At 46.2% G+C, this 24,220-nt stretch overlaps 1 protein-coding gene across 2 annotated transcripts in view; it reads right to left on the minus strand.

Annotated features, from left to right (window-relative positions):
• Positions 1–19,598: 19,598 nt before the first annotated feature.
• Positions 19,599–24,220, minus strand: part of LOC142585275 (protein Wnt-5b-like) — a 95,086-nt gene continuing 90,464 nt past the window's right edge. For both annotated transcript variants that reach the window (XM_075695907.1, XM_075695906.1), the window contains exon 6: positions 19,599–23,871. In XM_075695907.1, the coding sequence (XP_075552022.1) occupies positions 23,675–23,871 (197 nt within the window). In that variant the 3' untranslated portion in view covers positions 19,599–23,674. The remainder of the gene's footprint in view (positions 23,872–24,220) is intronic.

Here is a 24,220-nt window from a genome sequence, read left to right on the forward strand (position 1 = left end):
ACCACGGCGGGTAAGAGTCATATTTTCGAGAAGTGACAGCCGTCGAGGCCAACTCGTATGCTAGTATACCAAAGTATGTCGACCCAGAATCCTATAAGGAAAAAAAAACATTGAAATTTTTTTTCTGACCTCCTTGATGTCGACAATCCGTTACCACGTTATACGAGACGTGAAGCGAACTTCTCTTGCTCGTAATGCGAGCTGTGGCTTTGAGAACGTTATATATATCGGACAACTTTCTGTTGCAATTAGTGTGAAAGCGACAAGAGGGGCGCGCAGCTTCCACACATGTGTTATTGCGCCGAGCATTCCGGCAGCGTTTGTCAGTGCTTTCGGTTTGTTGAACAAAATACTGAATCGGCGTATACCTTCCAAGTGCAGCTGTTTCGGATTAAAATGTGCAAGAAAAATGGGGTCAAAAAATTCCGACTTAACACTCAGTGCTGTTCTCTGCATTATTGCAATTGCTGTTGCAAATCAGGCTTTTATGTTGTTTTTTGTCTGATTTGTTGCTTGTTCTTGAGCTACAACTAACGCTGATGAGACCGGTGGGGCTTCTTTCAGGACCATTCTTGCGAGGGCTTCGCCTCCTTAAAGCTTTCCTTTCATTTGCATACAAACTTGGTCGCGACTTGCCCTAGGCCAGCAATGGGCTCCTGGCCTCTCTAGACGACCAAGAAGACCTCGCCGTGTAGAAGGTGAGAAAGCGTGCTTCAATCAATGCGAGAATATGCACGTTTGGGCCATCAAGAATTCACAAACTACACTCTAACATATCAGGAGCCATTGATGTACGCTGGCTGTGGTAAGTACCAACGACTGCGCTTACTTTGCTTTATGCCTCATCGAGACGGAGGTGTTCTGGCCTGGGAACGTTTTCCACACTCAACACGTACACCAGATGTGGAGTGTAGACAAAGTAGCCGCGGAAAAGAGAACGTATGCGTCTTAAAACTCTACTGCTGGGGTTTTATGCGTCAGAACCACAATCTGATTATGGGGCACATCGTAGTGTGGAACTCTAGATTGATTGTGACCAATCGGTGTTCTTTAACGTGAACCTAAATGTAACTAATTACACGAGCTAGATGTCTTGCTAAGAGATGGAAAGCGAGAGAGAGAAAGAAACGTTCATAGTTGACTAGAGACGCCAGCCATAGTGATAGGTTACTACATACGTAATTGGTAATTCAGGATGAAAGAGTCTGAGTGAAATAAAACACCACACATGCATGCACTCATGCAAAGACTCGCCCGATATGCACGAGCACGCAAGTTATGTAAGCGGTTTCCTTACAGAGCCACGCATTTCGCAAGAACGCTATGAAGGACTTTAGTGGCGACCAAAGAATGGCCAGGGCGCCGACACGGTCGAAAAACGTCCCGCACTCCAATAGGCGTGTTGCATCCAATGCTTAAAGTGTTCTTTCAGACAATCATTAACATCGCAAAAATACCTGCGAACACGTATTACGTGGTTAGAATCTTCGTCAACAGCATAAGTAGGTATGCTTCTTAGTTGCGTCCCTCGAGAATGTGTAGTCGCCAAGTGCTCGTCATAAAAATGTGTTCAATGAAATCGATTATCTATAGCTGTAACGGCTCAAAACGCCTTTTCTTCCGAATTACCTGGCATGCACTGAAGCGCAGATTTAATGCTAACGCATATACAACGCTCCGCGGACCCGTTTCCTGGAGGAGGAGGCTATGGACAACAGGCGTGCGTTTCTTGGAAGAAGCATTTTTTTTTTCGCCCTTAATAACCATTCTTCTCGTGCTAGCTCGTATCGACATGGGACGCAATGTCTTCCTCCCTATACACTCCGCCATTACTGAAAGAGGCGACGCGTTCCGGTTATGTGGGCATGAAAACAACAAACAACTCCACAAGACACGCTGTTCGAGCGCTACATAGCCATTAGCCACAAATCGCAAGTAAGTACGGATGGTACGGTGAGTAACAGGCGTTGCGGAAAGGAGGCGCAGAGCCGGAACTCTCTGTTCATATAAGTACTCCGCGCGATGCAATAAGAGCGACGGTATTTATGGCGGTATCGATTAGGTAATTAACCGGGGTCGCTGTTACGATGGCTGTAAGCAAGTATCTCGAGTCGTTTATGGCAGGACGGCACGAAAACCCGCTATGCAGCATCCCGACCGAGCTTGAATCTCACGGAAAGAACGGCGATGCTGCGCTTAATTTGATGAGCGTTCCTAATGCGCGATGGAGTCGGCGTTGTTTTGTACTTCTGTGTGTTAAGTAATGACATCTGCGAGTGCTTTTATGCTGGCTCCACGGATGGTTTCTGCAGCGTTTAGGATAACGCGGGTCAAGCGCCGATGGCCGAGTTAGCGAACGCTGGTAACACTGTACGAGGATTTGAGGGTGTGCATTGACCTTACCGGTCGGCGTTGCCTTTGCCGAACTCGAGGTGTTCTTGAGTAGTGTTTCTTGTAGAGAACTTCGTAATATCCTTCGCTAGCTAATATTCTTCTTTATTTATTTACTTACTTACTTACTTGAGTTACCTTCAGTTTCAAGAAGAATATTATTGGGACTGCGTACATATGGGGAAAACATATATAGCAAATGCTTTCTTAACGTCCTGCAGCAACAATTTTGGCTAGAGCATTGCAAAAAGATGGGTGTGATTGACAGACGAGATAATTGGTTCCTGTAAGTCTGCTCGAGTCCTGAAAGTTATGGTTAACAAAAGATTGCGAGGACATGTTCTCCTGGCTTTCGTTTAACGTAGGCTTCTTCGCCGAACGCACGCTGTAAAACCGAGAGAAAATATGCTACAGCGATATAGGCAATATCCTACAGCATGCCGCTTCTCTTCTCCAAAATGTCCGAAAAGTTAGTGAAAAATGATGTCTTGACTGCAACGAGCAAAGCCTTTAGAGAAAGAAGCAAGCTCATTAGAACGCCAAGGTCATCGAACCAAGGGGGCATATACCAGGGGCGTTGGAAGTGCCTACAGGAGTTCGGAAGAAGTCGGGATCGGTCACTGCCCTCCACTGAGCAACCTCGCCCAGTGTCTGGGGCGGCAGTCGTACCGAAGTTGATAGGATAACGGCGAATATCATCCCCGCTTCTTTCCGAGGCCATTGAACCCCCCTTTTTTTTTAAAGCACCTCTAGTCGCGCCCGTTGCTGGTTTTCAGCGGGCAGGGACACATGCTTCCATTTTGGCGAAAGCTACGTAAACGAATGCTCGGGAAGCGGAATAGCGGATTTTTTTTTTCTTTTAAGTTAAGCCAGAAAAAACGCTTCCGCACGCCGTGGACATGCTGCACGCCCAGCAGTGCCGCAGTGGGAAAAACAGAAAAAGAAAATGCAGAAGTCAAATTTCACGACTCAAGCCCCGCGGCGCTCCACATGGACCACCCGGTCTTCTCGCGATCACTGTGCCCGCGGATCGCTGGCGCGGCAGGATTCCTGTAGCGGCCGCAAGTGTCGCGTGCTGCTTCCCCGGTGCGAACAGGAAAGGCACTCCCTCATTACAAGCCGCGCCGCACGTTTGTCAATATGTCACCCCCTGCTGGGCGGAGAGTATGCAACAGCACCTCCACACTCGTTAATTCTGGCCGCCTGCACCGCCGGCTAAATGCCACGAAAGAGCTTTAGGCAGTAGAAAGACCACTGCTGATGGTTACAAAAAAGAAAGAAAAAGAAACCGGAAGAGCTGATCTCATGATTACTGTCGATGGTAACGCGCTTACCATTGAAGCAATACAGCGAGACAACGTATTACCACCGTCGAAACGCCTTGTGTGCATACGGGCGCGTACTGCAGCTTGGCTACTCTCTCGCGCTTCCTTTGTGGACACGCTGCGCCACATAGCGGCACCGCCGCGAAGCCGTGCGCGTGCCCTCCGAAATGCATGGAGCGCCGGTGCGCACAGTTGAGAAACACACCACGTGGAAGCCGGGCTCTTTCACTTCTTTCTGGCCGCAATACCCGCAGTATTCGTGGCAGAGCTAGTTAGTTCGCGTGAGAGGCGTTCACTGAAAAGCGGCGCACACCTAGTCCACTTGTGGCGCAGCTTGATAACGCGTCGGGCTGCTGTCACCGAGGAAAGCATGTGAAGGGGGCTTCGATTCTGCCTGCGGCAGGTGGAAAATTTCGAAGGTTTTGTCTACTGGTACGCGTCTGCTGGTCGAAGTCTTCCGTCGCAATAATCGTCTGGTTAAGGTTCGCCAGGGCTCATCTCCCGCTGCTACTGTGCACTCATTCCCAATGCAGCCCACGCAACGCCATCCACCGGCGTAAAAGTAAAGTCCATGCTCGGTGTGGGTGAGATTCTACCCCCGAGCACGAGAGACATCAAATAGTTTTTTTTTTTCGTTATAGAGTGGCACGTTCCCAATGGCAATTACCTAGTTACCGAGTTGGCGACAAATACGTTCACAGAAGAGCTGGACGCATCTACTGGCACATTACCCCGGGATCGCGAAACTGCAAAAGCGCACAAAGACTAGTACGAAGAGAGAAGACAGGACAAGGCGCTTATACTCGCAAAGAAATATTTCTTAAAAAAAAAAACTTGTCAGCACACGATGAAATCGAACTTTCCCAACCAGATCGACAAGCTAGAACAACCTGGTTATTCTCAAAATGTCATTAAATCTGTTTGTGCTAACACTTTGAAAGAACTGAAAGCCGAAGAAGACAGTCAGAGCGCCCAGGGTATCGTCGTAAAAAGAATAAAATAGCCGTCTTTCCCTATCTACGTAGAACATCGCACGAATTAAAACATATAGGCAGTAGACATAATGGTGAGGTTCTTTTTTCAATAACAAACAAACTTCAGACAATTTATTCGCGTATTCGCAGGAAGCCATCGCAATATAGTAATAAGCACACCCAAAAAATTGTAGATTGCGCAGTGGGCATAGTGTATATGATCTCGTTCAGGTGCGATAAGGTTTACGTAGGCCAGTCTGGGCGCTGCGTCAACGTGCGACTAAGGGAACGCCTGGCGGGGCACGATTCACTCGGAGCGACACATCTAGCCGCCCACCGCAGGGAATGTGGTTGCTGCATGTCCTGTTTTGAAAGACACTCACATTATCTACAAGAGCAACGACCAGCTAACCGATGGAATGGCACAGGACTGCCGCATAAAGAAAAAAGGAGTTAACTGCTTCAGCCACCCTTCGATCTTGCAGCATGAAAAGAAATTTGAGTTTCTTAGTAGTTAGATTTTCTTCAATTTCAACGTTGACGTTGAAAGCTTTGAGCTGTGATCCTTGACACGCATGCGCAGGCCCCCTATTCCTTCTTTGCGCGCATATATTTGTTTCCTTTCAATAAAATTTACCAGTTCTGTGTAAGCGCCTCGTCCGGTTTTCTCTCATAGTACTTGTCTTTGTGTATAGATAGATAGATAGATAGATAGATAGATAGATAGATAGATAGATAGATAGATAGATAGATAGATAGATAGATAGATAGATAGATAGATAGATAGATAGATAGATAGATAGATAGATAGATAGATAGATAGATAGATAGATAGATAGATAGATAGATAGATAGATAGATAGATAGATAGATAGATAGATAGATAGATAGATAGATAGATAGATAGATAGATAGATAGATAGATAGATTTAGACCCCAGGATGTGCGTGAAGGTGGTCAGGGAGAACTATCTGGTAAACAAACTGAAATGAATTGAAAGTACTCTGAATATACTAATCATTTAATACAGAGGTAGTGCTGAAAAACCGTATGGTGAACGAAGGAGCGCAGACATAATTTCGCGTGACTGACTGTATGTAAGTGGCTACAGCGCAGAAACGAAGGACTAACAGCAGGGACAGACGCAAGCGGTTGTGTCTGTCCCTGTTGTTCGTCCTTCAGCTGTTTGCGTGCTGCAGTTGCTTTCATTATGAATTGCCTACCAGCCTGTTCTTTATATCTTGATTGTGTCTATTCAGTAATAAACTGGCCGGTATATCCAATGAGGGGAGACATACATACATACATACATACATACATACATACATACATACATACATACATACATACATACATACATACATACATACATACATACATACATACATACATACATACATACATACATACATACATACATACATACGAAGTACAGTTTGAGGCAGAAAGGGAGTTTTTTCTTCTCCCCCCTTCTTTTTTTGCTGGTGCAGATACGTCTGCAGTGACGTACAACTAACCAGCGCACCTTATTTCTAAAAAAATGATAGTCATACACCTAGCAGATCCCTTTTTAGTCTCTGGATAAGCACGCACATGAATATTTCTTACGACACCAAGCGCGTCCTTAATGAATTGCACTTTATTCATACGAAGTTTCATATACATACAGCTTACAGATCTGGATTGACGTGCTGTCGATTACTTCTCGAAGTTTCAAAACGCGAGCTGTGGGGTTAGAACTTTTGTTGACCAGGTGGGGTGTATGCTTGAAATTCCGTTTGATGCTTCAGGTGCAACGTCGTGGAAGCTAAAGCGAATTGTTACGTTGTTTGTACCGCGAACAGAAAATGATGGGTCACATATGTCCGGAAAAAATACACATCAAATAATCGGAGTTGTTATTAGCACCGTACGTTAGAATGGGAATGCACTAGCGAGTTGTTGCACAGATGGAGCCTGATAAGCAAGCGTATGATTACACCACCCTGTGGCCATGTACCAATTTGTATTCGACGTTGCTTTGGTTATGGTTGCGTCACTGCTGGTGACGCAACCATAACAGGCTAAGTTGAACTGTTACACACGAAGAGAAAATTTCGGCCTATTCAACTTCCGCAGCCATGGCCTTCGCCAGACATTTGCAAGGAAAGAATAATTTGCTCTGCTTTCTTTCGTGCAGCCTATAGCCTCAGAGAATTGACAGCGTGCACATCTCAGAAGTTCGTTTTTTTTTTAACCACGTGCTTAAGTTTCACGTTGTTACCTCCACTATTTGTTTATTTTTCACTTTTGTCATGCCAGTCAGAATTCTTTTTCTTGCGTACCCTCCCTCACACGCTATCACACTATATACCCCGACATCTACCCGAGCCAGACGTGCAAGGTCTGTAAAGCTGAATCGGCAACACTCCCCCACATGCTATGGGAGTGCAAACATCAATACCAAGACATTAATCCCGTGACCCTCTCGTCAAGAGGGCACGCCGCCCTGCGCAGCTCCCATCTCGACGACCAACTGTGGGCGACCCAGCAGGCCTACGAAGCGGCGAAGAGGCAAGACCTCGACGTCCCATCGTGGGAGGCCTAGGCCCAGCCGACTGAACTCCTGGTGCTCATTAAAGTTCTCTCTCTCTCTCTCTCTCTCTCTCTCTCTCTCTCTCTCTCTCTCTCTCTCTCTCGCGCGCGTACTTTCCACCCCTCAGCGCTCAAATATAAGGAATAAGGAGCAGCAGAAACCACGTACTTCCAACCTACCCAGCTGATTCAACAGGTAAATCTAATCTAACCTACTCAGCTGCTTGTGTAAAGACACACGGCAGCAACAATCGATGCCGCATAGTGGCTACAATTGTTTTCTTTTGCCGCGTACACATAATACAATGCAAAAACGTACCTAACGTATCTTGTAGTCGAATAAATGGTCGCGAGATGTCGCTAACAGCGCTGCCGCCGTGTCATGTTTGTGTGTTCCGTAAGCGCCGAAAAGTTTACGGACGGGCTCTCCAGTACAATTTCGATTCAGCCACAACCTTGCGTCACGCAGCTTCGAAAGTGTTTCTCGGCGATGGTGCGGTTTCTTGCCGTACGCGGTATTTGTCAGCCTCTTCGGGCGGCACCGAGGAAAGGACGCAGCCTATGCCTTGGCCTATAGTCCGCACCGAAAAGTGTTGCCGCTGCAATAGAAGGTAAGGGCTTACATCCGATGACGTATTTGACTGGTCGTTAAGAACCACTATGACAACGCCCTGATGGCCTTGGAAAGAACAGTACAGCTGTAATACGCGGACAAACAACTTTAATAACGTTATTGCGTACTGGTTGGTTAACACTTAGTACGCTTAGTTGCGGTTAAAGCTGGATTGCTTTGTTAAACTTATACCTTGTAAGCTTCGCAGGGGGGCTCGGAAATGGGAAGCTGAATAAGTGAAAAGAAATTAACGGGAACGTCTGAACTACCAGTGGTGACGGTTGGCATTTTTTTTTTTTTTACTAATCACGTAAAACAAAAATGAGACATATGGAGCAACGTACATGTCGAGGCAATAAGTCGCCCGCGAAAAATAAAATATAGACACTTCCTACGAATATAACTTGAAGATAGTGGGCGCGATACCGGGCATGTTTGCTACCTATACATCACATGTAGGTAGCAAAAGGCTTAGCTCTTTTTAATCGCGATGAGTAGCCCACAAAGACAAGAAGCTACAACATTTCAGCTGATCTGTTATCTAGAATGTGCAGATGGAGGGAACTGCTGAAAGCTTCGGTTTCCAAAAGCCGTAAGGTGACGCCAAACATAGTCGGTAACATCCGCTCAAACGTACGGATCCACGCTCTCCGGCGTGACGTCACGCTTCACAACGCCCAAATTTGTCGACGTGTCGGAAAGGTGTCGATGAAGCGGAAGTACTCTGGCACAGAAAGATAATATGATCATTTAAATTATTAGTGTTTGAGTAGGCTCACCTCAACAAAACTGATGTGTAGAAGGCGCACATGCAAGCATTGGTGGACATTCATATATTTCTTTCTTAATGGAAATTGACGCAAGTGCAGCAGTCTTCGTAGTTTCTTTCCTTTTCCCACATATTAAAAGGAATATTCGATTATTTTCGCCTCGGAAACAAACCACAGATGAAAAGCTAATTAAGTGTAGCTCGAGTGTGCGTGGTTAGATTACGTAGACTAGACACAAATTTGCGTACTTACACACAAGACCAAGTTCTATTGCCACACACTTTGACAAATTTTGATAGTTCCAACAGATAAAATGTAGACATGTCCAGCATCTGACATTCCCAGATGGGTGGATGATGATCAGATTTTAAATTCTGACTTGCCCCTATCAAGCTCTCAAAATATTGCGTTGGCGAGTCTAATACGTTAGATATTTCAACTGCTCTTCGCCGGTCCCTTTGGTGGGTTGATTCACCGCAGAGCGATCGAGAGGCCATACAGGTGTGTAGCGTCATCATGACTTTTTAGAATCATTTTTCTTCTCCCTGTTACTTACAGTTCTGCTCTAGAGAGGTGCGCATTCGTTTTCAGCTAGGTGTTTGCTTCAAGGTTTTTTCAGAGGATAAGATCATTAAGGTACTTATCTCGGCAACTGGGAATAGTGATCCCATTGTAGCTTACACCAAGGAACGCACCAGACACACACACACAAAAAAAATAGGAATACAGATGCACCGAGAACATTTCATCCGTATCGTACATTTTATTACGTACGTTTCATTTTTTTTCAGTATGTTTTTTTTTTCTGCGTCGTATAAGCTACAGTATGGAATTAGAGGGCAAGCCCTGTAAACAGCGCGTAGCTTTATTGACGTTTTCATTTAACTCGTGAGAGACATAAGCTGTCATCATGAAAACAAAACGTGCAGGTCATGATAGCTTCAATGCACCATATTCTGTGCTTTTCGTCTATTTTATTTAGGATACCACCGCGGAACCACAATGAGAACGCTTGGCGATTACGCTAACAACGTCCTTATTCTATGGATATGTTTACTACTTACCACCATCCCTAAAAGCTTCCCTGTCGAGAATACCTGGCTACTTTTCGCCCCAGATTCCTATGGAGCTGGCTTGTTCTCTGTGCAGCCACGTCCTTAGCCTTCCAGGAAACCCTGGTACCCCATATCATGACCGTACTGGATAAGGCGCGAGAGTAGATGTTGGATAAAGAAGTTTATTTTCTCTTCTGTACTCGTAATTGCGCTTGACGAATACTCTAAACCCTCTTATAAGGAAGTCATCAAGACAGGAAATGTACTTCGTTATAAACGGTATTTTGTTAAAAGCGGAGAGGCTATGAAAGAGCCGTAGAAAGACGGCACGTGCACTCCAACAGCGTGGGAGTTTGCGAAACCTTATAAGAAAATGACCAGACCTTCCCCTACAGGAAAATGGTGGTACGCGAAGCTTGTCCTGCGCGCACCAGACCTTCGTCACGGTTAAGTAACCCACAGGTAACGGTGCCGGATTGCTTCCGCCTCCCGCACCCTCAGCTCGGGATCATCTCGTTCCTGCCGGATTGCCCTTTTACGGGCTAGTTGTCGCCGCTGCTGGTCGAACGCTGCCAGTTCCTCGGGGGAACACAACGCGTGGCCGTCCCGTCTGTTTTCCGAGAATGAACTGAACGGAGACGAAGCCGGCGCAGCGCGTGTGATGCCTTTTCCTGTCCTTTGTCTCCCCGGCGGAAGCCGAACAGTTATGACTCGTTGCGGAATCCTTGCTATGACATCCATGACTCACGTTCTAGCGCCGGCGGAGCTGTCAACTCATCAAACCGCCCTTTCCCGCAGCTGTTCTGCTCAGGGAGCAACTGTGTTTTTGCGTGACCACTACAACGCCACTTGTGAGGCAATAGAAGCTTCACTTGAATAAAACAAGGCAATGCTCTATTCGCGACTAAAGGAAACATTAGGAGGAGGTGCGAAGTCTGGGTACACCGTGCGGCATTCAGGATGTACCGTGGTTCCAGCGTCCGCGCTTCAACACTGTCCCTGATTATTTTCTTGCGGTGTGACATCCGTTTGCGCTATTTAGTGGAAGATGAGCGGGGGGTTGACACTTGGCGCATCATTTTAGTATGTATGGGAGAGGTGCAGTGTGTACCCCCGAAATTAAGCGGCAACCGCCCACGCCACCCCCCCCCCCTCACACACATTCCTCAAGCTCAGCCAAATCAACGCTGAGACTTGACAGCTATTAGGCGGTCAACGTTGTGCTGCCTCTTTCACTCCTTTAAGGTGGTGGTGTAGTTATCGGCATCTCCTGGGGTGTGAAGGCCAGTTTTCTCATCGATTCGGTGCTCGCGCGATAAACTCGGGATGCGTTCAGTTGTCACTATCTGTTCGACGGCCACGCGCATCACTGTTGCTTCGTTAGTTCAACCTTCTTTGTTTTAACTGATCCAAGAACCAGGAAAGGAAAACGCTTAATGGTCAGGGGGGCTGTATGTTAGTGGAACGAGTTACGGCTGGAGAAAAAAAAAACAGCTGCATTTAACTTTTCCTTTCGCTGCATTATATCCTCGAACGACGGCTCGCCGCGACGCTGGCAGATCCTCGGAACCGTAACCCGCGATATAGGTTAGATCAGGTGGAAAATAATATAATGCGAGGCAGCGTCCATCATCAAACCATGCAATAGCCCTTAAACCTATAAGAACTATGGCTGTCACCCGTTACCTCGTCTGGTTTTCCCTAACTGTACAGTACTTTTCGTGCAAAATTGGCAACTGGAAACAGGAGTCGCGAGGAGTTGAGAAATTAAGTGATCTACTAAGGGAAGCAACTACTAAGGGGGGATATACAGGGAGCCAAGGCAACAGCCAAACAGGAAGGAAAAGCGAAAAGTAACAAATTTAACCATTGTTTATGAAAATATTTATGGACCAACATCTATTTATTTAAAAAGGAAGTAGAGAAAACGGCGCCGGAAGTGAGAATAATTCCGTGTATCTTGAATGACGCTTCTACAGTCATCAATCGAGCCGCCTGACGTAGCCACTTCTCTGCTGTGCTTATGTGAGTTTTTTCTAACCTTCCGCAGTGGGCGCCGTGCGTCTAAAACTGCCGCGTCCTGCACTGTACGAGGTTGTACGCGACTGGCGGTCACGCATCGTTACGCAACTTCCCAAATAACGATACGGGCCAGTTTGGGCACTTGGTATATCAGTAAACGAGCGACCCAAAAGAACTGTGATTGTTCCGCAAATAAATATTTCTGCATAATCCTTCCAGAACTAATTAAAAAAACGTGACTATAGTCGGATACAACTTAGGTCTGCAGTGAAGCCCCGCCCACGTCCTCATGAACGCCAGGCACGGTTCCTCCGCGAGGCTGCAAATAACTCATACTTCAAGCTTTTCCTGTTACCCAAATAAGGCGGTAACTACAAAAATAAAATTATTAGCGCGTAATTTTATACGTTCTCCCTCGTCTATTATAGTGGAATGACGAAAGCCTAATTCTTTATTGAACTGAAATAAGATTCTTGCTTCGCTGCAGCTATTTATTGTCAAGTTTCACTTCAGTTGGAAGTGAAGTTTCATGAGTAAAACGTGTAGCAGTGAAATGAGCTGTACCGCAGACTTTTGAAGAGTGAAATGCTCAGACTCCATACACTTTGTCCACGTCTGTTGCACACTTCATTGCTTCCGACGATGAAAAGGCTCTTCAAGAACAGCAGACGCGCCGGAGGTATCAAGTACGACGCCATATTGAAAAGGCCGCATGACGACGATTTTGTTTGCTTCTGTGATTGACTTGTGAACACAACCCCGCGTGGTCCGTGTGCCTTGGTTGCCAACTGCTGTTCTTTTTAAGTTGTATTCTACTATAGTAAACTTTATTTTACGCTTATTTTCTGCGTGAGTCCATTCGATGTGGTATCATGTTCGTCAAGTACAGGAGAGGTGTATCTCACAGGCGTACCTGTGAGATACAGCTTATTTCATGTCTTTTTTGCAGGTTTACGCGTCTTTATGGCGAATAGTGCGCGTTATTGCCATTTGTACTAGTAAAGGTACAACCCCCCCCCCTCATTTGCATAGAAAAGTTACCTTGGGTTGCCTCCCCCCCCCCCCCCTCCCCCTAAAAAAGATCCTGGGTACGTGCCTGGTTCCAGTTGAACTTCGCAGCGAAAAAAATAATGGCTCAAACTGGTTCGAATAGGTTCAAGTTCACTTGCATAACGGGAGAATAATTACAAGAGAACAGCATTAATTTGTTTTGTAACAAACGTCGATGCTCTGCTAAGCTGCATGGAAATATTGCGCGAGTTCATCAGGTCACACCTAGGTAATATTTAAAAAATAATTTGGCAGATCTCACGCCAATGCTGCCATCTATGTAAAGCGCAGCTTTAGGCAGAGATAGTGGGAAGAAAGCTTATTAACTAAATGTACTGAAAAATTATATTCTGTCTTCAGGTAGATACGAATTATAAAAAAGTAACGCAGAGAGTTATAGTGTATACTGCACCGAGCGACCGCATGCGGGTTTACAACTTCCCACTTTCTTCATATTTAGCAAAGTCTGTCACCCACTGAAATTCAAGTAATCCGGCTTAAAATGCGTGCACAGCGCTCAAAACTCCACAATGTTGCAAATAGACCAATATTTCGCACAGTACTATTCCGTTATGACGAGGGGTACCGACTGTAATAGACTTTCGTGGTTTTAAAATGTGCCGTAGTCTTTCCTCATATCATGAAGCTTGCAAAGCAGCTTCAAGTTTAGTTGTGTGAAGTCTTCATTCCTAACAAACAGCAAGTTTCTTAAATATCTCCTAACTCGCGTTATTGTCCCTGATTATATACTTTGACATTAATTATAGCTGTTTTCATGATAGAATATACTCCTGCCTGCGGTGGACGCATTTTGCTTTCTATTCATCCGTCAAATAGCCAGATGGCTATCATATGGACACAGCTTTTGCAGCGCGCTTCAGAATTTACTACAATAAAGTTTGATACCAGAAAGAAAATGGAAAGTCAGGCACACCACACGATAACTGAAAATGAATCGTAATGAGTGGACACCTGTTGTTCAATCTAGCCGAATGTTGTTTGAAAGCGGCAAATTGGAAACGGAGTGGCTCAGTGTCGCTGAGTTTACGCAGAGCGAAACAATTCCTACGTTCTTAGGAAGGCCATGACAGCGTAACTTCCCAGATAGATTCAAATACTGCGCCACTCGCCAACGTCTCTTCAAAGTGGCGCCAGACGGCGACGCTATGCAGAAACCTCTCCTCCATCGAAAAAGAGAAAACATTCGCGCCGGCATGGAAGCGCCAAAATAACGACATTGCCTCAGAGATTCAAAGTGTTGCCCATCTCCTAGTAAAAAGCCTCCAAGATTGAACGGCAGCGCAGGTTTCCCCCACGCCAAACCTCTCGGGGGCCTTCGAACGTGTGGGACTGGAGTGTGGTGCGTACGCTCACGCTCTCCCCAGAGCGCGCGCGCGTACTTTAGTTTGGCCATGCAAAACGCATGACGGTTTCTTAGGCATTCGCCAGCTGGCGCCACTATATCAACATTTATAACCTCTGTAAAGAGCTTTCATACACGACTGGTCTCTGTCACGGTAATATAACTTTCGGTAATTTCACCATGATGCTCCTCTGCCGTGCAGAGAAGACCAACTTCTTATGCAGGATTAGTTCTTGGAAGCTTTGGTGTTTACAGTTTTATGTTTATAGCGCAAAAATACAGAAAAATAAAAACCAGTGAAAGGACAGAGCAGACACAAATGCAGGTGCTACACTCACAACTGTTTATGTCGTCGCAAGTCGTGTCACGTATTTACAACGCAAACGCGCGATAACAAGGGGTGACGGAGCACGGAAGACGCCATTAACGACAAGAACTTATCAATCGTATTTCGACGTCATATAAAAGAATTTGAGGCTTGGCCGGCGTGTTCTTGACCACTGATACGAATATGAAAAAGAAAGCATTCTAACAGTTTTCGCGAAGTTTTATCTTTGATTTTTCCCTGGATCCTCTCATCAGAAAACCGCGAGACATCACATAGGCAAGATCGCCATTGCGCTGAAAGGTGCGCGCCCAAATCCTTCTCTAAACTGTTTACCTGCCCCCTCAGTTTGCCCGACGCAGATTCTACCACAGCTTAGTGGAATTTGATATGCCTCTCCTGTGAAACACACCGCATAGCGGTTGACGCTGCGCACCCTTGCATAGCGAATCCCATGACGCTGGGGCAGAGGCAGGCAAGTTTGTCTTGGGGCGAAAAAAAAAGGTGTAGCTACCGCGTACCTGTTCATCACGCCACCTTGTTACGGTTGTGGCTAATCTTGTATGGCACAACTTGTGATCTTTCTAGCGCATTGCGCTCGACTTTTTCGAGAATAAAATTCCTTACGCGAAAGGAATTTTGAAGTTTAACACACTGCCAATGGAGTGCTCGTCCCAGTGCGTGTCCCAAGATGAACATGTATAATTCAAGCTCACGCTGTGGCATCCCAACGTGTATTTACTCGACCACATTGATACGTACGTATGCGTGCTTGTCTTCCTTTGGAGAACGGCGGCTGAGGGGCCTCTGCACATGAGGGTGGGTTGGACACCATTAGGAAAGAGGAGGAGATAATTAAGACTGCTAGCAGTCACAAACAGGTGTCATCAAATGCGGATACGCGGATAGGTGTGCTGGCACTTATCTTTGATGCTGATGTTGTTCGGACAGGTACTTTTGATCCTACTCGAGGTACATCTGCGCTGACCTTTTCAGGCGTAATTGATGCAGCGCGAAGCATGACGGAACAGTCAGCGGACAAAACATGCTTTGCAATGATCGTGTCAAACTTGGTTGAATATGCATTAACTCACGTGCGCTCAAAAGTGCCAGTGAGATGGAAACATTGTGGGCGACGTGTTTGGAGCCTCGCTTGATAGCCTTGAGAGGAAAGCCGGACGAAAAGGAAGAGGAGGAGGAATAAACTTTATTTGCAGAAAGAAAGAAAGAAAGAAAGAAAGAAGAGAGCGCCAGCTGTAGTCGTCTTCTCTCTTGCTCCTTGCACAAGCGAGGGCCTCGCCAGCATTGCAAAAGAGTGGCGAGGTAACTAAGATAAACGATCTCAACAGTTTCCTGTGTTTCACTAAACAAGAAGCTGGGTGCAAGCATCCGTCGCAGAACTCATGTTCTGAGCTAGAAAAATAGACATGCGCAAGATGATAACGGAGGCGTGCTCTTCATTCGCACCCCGCGCAACACATCTCGAGTCTCAGGCTCCGGTCAGCGATTCTGTACGACGCCTTGCTCCCATAGGAACTACGGGCATTGCGCAGCAGCGTATTTCACGCTCCGCTAGAGTTTGAAGTTTGTTACTTTTACAGAAACTGAAGCAATAAGCAAAATGCTACAAGACCTGACAAAGGCTCCCGCTTCTGCTGCCATTCAGCAATATTATGTGTGGTTATAACTCGACGTAACGTCATGTTGACCACTTCACATCAGATCAGTGTAACAGCGCAACGTGGAAGTAAACATGCTATATACAAATGAACCACGAATTATCGAGAATTTCGAAGAAGCGATTACCAAGATCAAATGAATAGAGTAACAGCGGTATGTATTTAAAAAAAAGTAGCAGTTTCGCCCGAAAGGCGAAGCATCGATTGCGATAGCAAATTAGTAGACAGCTATACGAAGTAAGGATAGTAGTTTTATCGGCCGTATAAACTTGGAAACATTCGCTTATTAAATGAATTAACAAGCATGATCGCGCACAAGCAAACATGAACACATCACACTCGATCAGCGCGGACACTCGCTGACAAAGCGCCGATATGAGCATGCGAGGCAGCGGCAGCAACCGAAGTGACATTCGTGCGGTCTGTCGCTTCAACGCAAGAACGGCGAGAACAAAGCACGCACAAAGGTATGGGCTATCTGCAGATCCATTTCAAGATACGGCGACCGCGAGCGGCCGTGCAAAGTACGCACATATGGTACGCACTTGTGGGCGGAGTCGAAGCCGCCTCCCCCCTCCGTCCCTCCCGCTTTCCTCCATACATGGCCAGCGAGATTGAGCCGCGATCGTCAGTTCACCTTCGCCCGGTCGCGAAATGCCCAGTAGCTGCCGGAGCACCACGCCGCAGCCTCCCTCCCTCCCATAGACCCACGGCCATAGGCGCGACGGAAGACGGCGCGTTTGCTCTCCGCTTTCTTCCTTCGCGCGCGCACCAGATTGAGCGGCAATCGTCTGCTTCCCTCGCGTGCTTTCCGTCGCACGTGCGGCATACGACGCGCGGCGACGGTGTTGTCGCCCTTGGACTTTGTGTGGAAGATCACGGCGACGCCGACGACAAAAATGCGCCTGGGTGTCCATATAATTGCTATGGAAATAAAGAAAAATTGTAGCTCCTAACAGACGTGTCCACAACCATGGTTAAGCGAAGCTTACGCGAAGTTTTATGAACTCCTATGCAATAAACGATGTAACAGTTGCCGTTTTGTCGATGTATTCACGTGTTTGGTCACGTGCTTATGCGTCCAAAAAGTATACGTGTTTGCACATATGAGCAGTTAGTACGATGTTCCACTTAGTGAAAATTATGTTCAACGATACTTATAGTGACGTACAGGAACCAGTGGCAAGTACAGTGTTTACTTGCGTAAGGCCAGCCCTCGTGTAAACGCCGCACTCCTACTTTGAAGCGGAAAAAAATAGGCAAAAATAACGTTTCACTAAGCGTCACGCGCATACTTGAGTGCTGGTCAATTCCCGCGACCTAGTAAGGGGAGCACTAATCTGTGTCTGAAAAATCGGTCGGGTACTGTAAATGGGTTCATAGTCGGCTGCCAGTAGTTGCATTTACTTGCGTGGCAGTCGGAGTGGAGTTAGAGGCTTCAGTGGTTAGCCATAACTCCTGTAAAGCCCGCACCTGCTAAAAACAAAAAATAAAGACCCCTCTTACACAAGTAAATACGTTATCTTAACCGAAGTAGTAGGCCGGCGCTCAAGGAAATTCGTTCCACGTAGGTTCCATTTAGTAAGCGGAGCATTCTTGCAAGTAAAGCTGCATTGGAGACAAAAACTCTAAAACCTGTGTTGATCCACGCTCGCACACGCAACCTAATCGAAGTTCTTGTAGCTGATGTGCCTGCTCAAGCTTTTATTGATACTGGAGCGCAAGTTTCAATGATGCGCTCAGATTAGTGTAGCCGTCTCCATTAAGTTCTGCCACTTTCCAAGTAGCCAATGGTAGTACAACGGGCGTGATTGAATGTTCAATGCCCATGTTACTATAGGTTTCCACCACCAAGTGAAGACTAGCTACCGCGATTTTCATCTTTCAGTAAACACTTTCCTCATCCTTCAACTCGGAGGACAATCCCGTCCCGCAACAGGCTCTCGGTAACGGCGGCGGCGGATTTGGCGGACATTTGGAAGGAGGAGGACTCCGAGGATAAACCTTATTTACATAAATAAATAGATAACTACAAGTGGGCGGGACCCCTGGTCCAAGTCTACGTTGGCATGCGCAATGCCATGGTCCCCCTGTATAAGCTGTTGCTTACAAAGATGCGCGACCCAAGCTACGTCTTGTCCAGACGGTAGGACTCGCAGCTGGAGAGAGGAAGTGGAACGTAAGAAAAAAATGTTTTTATGCTAATTGAGAGCACCCTGGATTAGGTTAGGGAAAGTGTAACCATAAAAAAGGGGTAAATGTATGCATACCTGTGGTGATTCCTTCTTCACGGGAGAAATTTCCACGGTGAGTGGATACGACCAGAGTAGTGATGACTTGAGGCGGCGAGGAAATAGAGTGTTCCGTACGATGGCAGATTAACATGGTAGAGTTCCCGAGCAGCCTCGAGACCATGACATTCGCGAATGAGATGCTTCGTTGTAGGACAGTGACCCCGGTTTCATGTCCTGCATGTTGTGCTGACGGTACCCAAGTTCTGTTGCGTGCAGCGGCGTCTTGCACGTGTTCACCATTTGGCGAGTGAGTCTTCTGCGAGGCCTGCACCAGCTCTCGCCTTGTCAACGAGGACTTGCCCTCCACGTGATAGACCTTTGGGAAGTTGACGTGGTTTTAGATTCAACGGTTTACAGAACACCCCGGTAATGGCTTCACTGCAATGTAGTTGTGCAACGTGGTGAAAACTACGCGTGGTGTATTGCGGTCAAGGGTACTGATAATTTACTAAGCGTAAACGTGTCATTATTTCGTATACCTTGGTTGCGACTCCAGGACGCCAAAGCGCAACGGGGACAACAAAGCAGGAACCCAGACTGATCCGTGGGTTGGGGACTTACCGAGGCATCAACCCTAGCTGGTTCTATCTTTGATCCCCTGTTGGGGCCCACCGTTACCCCTCGAGTGCCCTGGAGATCCTGCGCTGCCTACTTCATTACAACTTCAGAAGCTTTCCGAAAGCCTCCGTTCGGCGGTTTTATTTTCTTATTTTTGGATGCTAGATAAGTTCATCGCAATATTTATGCGTATTGCGGAGAAGCTTGCTAAAGCACCTCCACCATTAACCCATATAATACCCTTGCTGAGTATCTGTCTTGTAGCTCGAGCGAAATTCACGTCTCCTGCGGGTCTTCTGGGGAGATCAAGCGATCGCCTGAGCGAACTTAACGCAAGACTCGTCGCGGCGGGAATATGGCCACCTAAACTCCGTAGTTGATCTGTCTCCACTGCGGTAGTATCGTCGTGGCCCACTGGCGTTAACGTAGGCTGCTTTATCTTGATGACCCCTTTCTCAATTCTTAAGTGCTGTTGCGAAGGAAAAGAAGAAGAAGAAACAAACGACAAAAGCTGTGACAGGCTAAATAACGCATAAAGTCTACCAAAGGGACATGCGATCAACTGTGATCCCATGTGCGCAGATTATAGTGACAAGTATGAAGCGTATACATATCCACATGAACTTTATTTACAAAATACAATACGGTGCTATGCTTTGCGTAAGAAATGTACATAAAATTGAAACAAAATAAAGCGTTATGAGTGGGAACGATTGGCAGAAAGTTCACGGTGAGAAAAGTGCACACAATTGCCCTTCCGAGCTCTGAGAAACAGGCTTTACATTTATAGTCATCTGCATGTAAAAGTGTCGCACATTCGTCACCAAGGTGAACATGTCGTGCGCTCTTAACTTCATCGCGAAGATCTTGCATCCGAAATTGGTACAGCATTCATCAAAAGTGTATCGGATACCCCACGTGTGACCAGAGCTATAGGTCCTATAACTCCCTTGTATTCTGCGACTATTGTGAAAGTTCTCACCGGAGTTTCGAGGTTTGACTTGACATTGCGGAAAGAAGGTTATTCCTGAGGCCTCTTGGTACAAAACTTTTGGTGAATGTTAGGTTCGTACACGCTTCTGCCACCACGGAGGTATCGGAGGTATGAGATATCGCAGTCGTTGAAAATACCATCAAAACTTCCCTAAAGAAAACATCAAGTACTGCGCCTGAGCCACGGAATTGCTCTGTCATTCTGTCAACTGTAAAGCACTCTCGTGCTTTACAGTTGACTCTGAGAGCTACTGAAAGAGTTCTTAGCCGCATTGCTGGGTTCACCTTGACTGTGAAATTTAAACAATGTTCTTTCAACTATTCTGAAGGAGCTATTTATTGTTTGATTCATAGTCGACTGATTATTTCAGCTCTCTTTGTGCGATTGTTTTATTTTTTTCACTGGAAACTGTTTAGTCAAATATTGGCTATTTCTGGCTAATTATGGCGTTTTGTTGCCTTTCTTGGTGGCATTTAGCCGGGAGGCCAGTGTATGATGAATACGCTTCTTTAATCTGTCGATCGCTTTGACGCGCTGTGTACAAGTTTTGCTATGAAACAATCAACACGTTACTTAGATACGGCTCTGATCGCACACGGACAGACGGTGGTGTTCGCACTTTTGATATACGCTGTACGTTAGGCCACGTTTCACCATTGGGCGATCCACGCCACCTTTCCAGGCTTACAGGCAGCATATAAAATGGATTTCTTCACGACGGTGGAAAAAGTTACATCAGCTACAAGTGGAAAGATCACCCCTGAACTCCAGCAAAAGGTCATTCAGCTAAACTGAAGCACTAAGATCTTCAGTGACAGGAAGTCAAGGGGTGCGTTTTCATATAAAATAAATGCATCTAGATGAAAAGTTAGTTTGGATTTTCGGGTTGCCTATTTCTAGAAGGAACATGAATCGTCGATATCCAAATGTATAACGGTCAATGCCACCTATACTAAAGAAAGGTGTAAGATTCCCGCCGCCTTGCAACAGTCCTGTTGCAATGGCGGGGCCGTCAAAAACTCAACCCATCGGGCTGTCGTTCTGCCGCTGAACACGAGGTCGCCGGTTCGTTCCCTGTCCGCGGCGACTGCATTTCGGTGACGGTAAATGCCAAAAAAAAGAAGAAAAAATAAACTCAAGTACTTACATTTACGTACACGTTAAAGAACCCCAGGTAGTCAGAATGAATCGGAAGGGGAGCCCTTCACTACAATGTCTGTCATAGCCCCAGTGTTTCTTTCGGGTATTAATCACCATTAATGAATGAACGAATGAAGAAATTAATCAATCGGTCAATCAAACAATCGCTGACATTTCCTGCAGAACGAAAACGACTGGCCCGTCCGATGACTCAGTATTTGCTGCAATAGTGAATCGGTGTCGTTTTTGATCAATGAGGACTTGCTAAGAGCATTCTGTGGATTCTCCTGAAGTAAGCACCTAATTGCATTTGCAGGTACATCAAGCCCGGCTTGATTAGCTGACTGCACTGTCGAAAATTGGGCGATGACACTACATATCCGTTTAGCTTTCCTACGGTGTCGGCGACAGAATAACTAGCACTGGACCACTTCTCAAAAAGCACATACGGAGTTCTTCAAAAGTTCTGCTATGGTGCTTTTTTTTTCTTCCATCTTTTGGAGTGGGGGGAGGCGTCTACGGTTATCGTGCCAAGCACGAAGTAACACTAGTCTTCCCAACAGCATGAAACTGTTCACACTCCTGCAAAATATTTATATTTTGTCTGTACACAAACTACAAATGCTGGTTGCCGAATGGTGGCCAACTTGGATGTCTCTAACTACTCAGACGCGAAAAATGATGCTGCCGGCTATGCGTGGTTGCTCTTTACCGCGGAGACGTAGAATCAAATGTGTGAGCATCGCTAGCTGTGCAGCGTAGTAGAACTTTCCTAAATAAACTTAGACTATTAACCTCTTGAAGCCAAGTCAAGCATTCCAAAACTTTTCTCCCTCGTGGCAAATAGCTATCAGAAATGTTCAGCAAATTCCAAATGACTTTTTGGTCTCGACATGCATGTTGCAGATAACACAAATTTGAATATTGAGTCGCTTTTTGTTTCACTTTACGTTAAGAGTGACTCCTTGACATTGCCCCCTGATCATGAATATTCGTGCGCAGCACCTCTCTACCGCTTTTAAAAACCTTTCAAACAAGTCAGAGACACATGTCCCATGACTAGTTGGACTCTTGCATATCCGTATAGGGATCTTGGTCCTGTGTTTGCACACACTTTGAACTGCTGTATATACGACGGCTGTTCTCGAATTTTTGTAATATATCAATAGTGTAAGTAGACATAATACATCACAGGCGCGTTCATATGGGCAAATCAATCAAAAAGATGTATCATGAATCAGCTCGCCCAACAACACGACTCCTCAAGGGGTACTGTGTCCGTAGTAAGCATTTTAACGTTATTGGGAGCACATATGAAACAAAAAAAGGTACACTGTAGTACTTTAGAACTACAAAATACAAAGAGCAGCACAAACGTTACACCATGCTTGTAGTGCAAGTTTAAAACACAATAAATAATCTACAGGATTATATCGGATGAATCAGGGCGTTTTTTTTTTTCAGCAGTGAGAAACAGAAGCACATTTTCACGGGAATGACACACGTACACGATGAAAACCGATGCGCTCAACTTCTAGTAATAATCTTTTTCAAGGTGTCATTTATGAGACAAACATGCAGACAACGTTCTGCGGGAGAAGAAAAAAAGACACAAGTCATAGTGACGCGAGAAGAGGTGAAGTCTTAACAAACAATGGCTTCGCTTCACTCGTGAGTCTTAGCACGACAATTTGAGTGATCGCAGTACAAAAGACACATCCTTCACAGGGATAATTTCACGACCTCGACGGGCAGCTGAAGCCTTCTCCGATACCTTCGCAGCGATGTTTCCTGGGTTCGATCAGGGAGCTCGTGATTTGCTGCGTCGATTAACCAAGGTTATCGGTGGTTGGCGCCAGGCCACACGCCGCAAAAGCAAATAGTCTCATTGACACTTTTCGTTTCTGCAGCATAAACACAGCGACGTAATGACTGCTTGTCCGTATTTACTCTTCACTTCCAAAAGGTCCTTTCTTAAGTAGCAAGAGTCATAAGTTTGTAATTGCCGCTTGCTGGCGAAGGTAGTGGTAGTTGCGGTATTGTTCATAGCTGGTTTAACCTCGCAAGCTTGACCGGCGATCTGTCCGTCTGAGCGATGCCAACAACAACTGAGTCGATTCGCCAGGTGTACGTCGAGCCGTCAAATATCGCTGGAGAAAGCGAGCAAAAGACGTGCAATTCTTCTGCTTGTACCCTTAAAAGACGCGGCTTTCCGTAAAAGGAAGCATCCCTCCGAAACTTCCGCTCCCGTGCAGAGAGACGTCTCCTCCACAGCTATAAAATGACTTTCACGTGTAAACCCGCTTTGGTCAGGCGCGCACCACCAGGTGTACTCATGTTAACAGCGAGCAAAAAAAAGATACAAGATGTATGCAACTTGTTGTGGCACTCGTGTCTGCTGACGCTACAGAAGTGCGTCGGTCCCTCGGCGACAGTTCACTACCCTCGGTGAAAGTGAGTTGGCCCGCACAGAAACGTTTGAGTTGCTCAATGCCACTGGTTCACTCTCAGCGTCAGCATTCGTGTCAGAGGTGCACAGGCAGCCCGCTATTTGCAGGTCTGCGCGTCGATGACGCTGACGCAGGTCTTGCATTCCACGTAGCAGCACCAGTGGAACTTGCACTTGCATCGCTCGCGCAGCTTTAGCTTGTGGCTGTTGTAACCCCGGCCACAGCACATGAGACCGCAGCCGTCTGTGAATGACGAGGTCTTGTTGCATCGCCGTCCCATGGTGCCCAGGGATCCTGCATAAACATTGTTGTTGATGATGGTCACGTTGTATTTGCAAAGTATGAATTCACAGTGTCTGACAAAGTTGCGGCGTAAGAAAGAAGGCTCGTCTCTCTAGCGACCACAAATCAACACTTAAGTGATAAAAGTCAATGGCGAAGCTGAAAAAAAAATTGCAGCTAAAGCTAATGTAAACGCAATTGTTATTGAGAGTATTTTGTTAGCAGTAAATGGCGGAGATTTGGCGGCCTGACTTTCTACTTCATTGGTGCATTTATGAGGTGATCAAGAGCCGTACCTGAGTTTGGAGATCCAGCGTTTCTGCTGGTCTTCACTATCGGAAAATGGACACTGGGATTTTGC

This window comes from Dermacentor variabilis, chromosome 6, assembly GCF_050947875.1.
Source record: "Dermacentor variabilis isolate Ectoservices chromosome 6, ASM5094787v1, whole genome shotgun sequence".
Classification (NCBI taxonomy): domain Eukaryota; kingdom Metazoa; phylum Arthropoda; class Arachnida; order Ixodida; family Ixodidae; genus Dermacentor; species Dermacentor variabilis.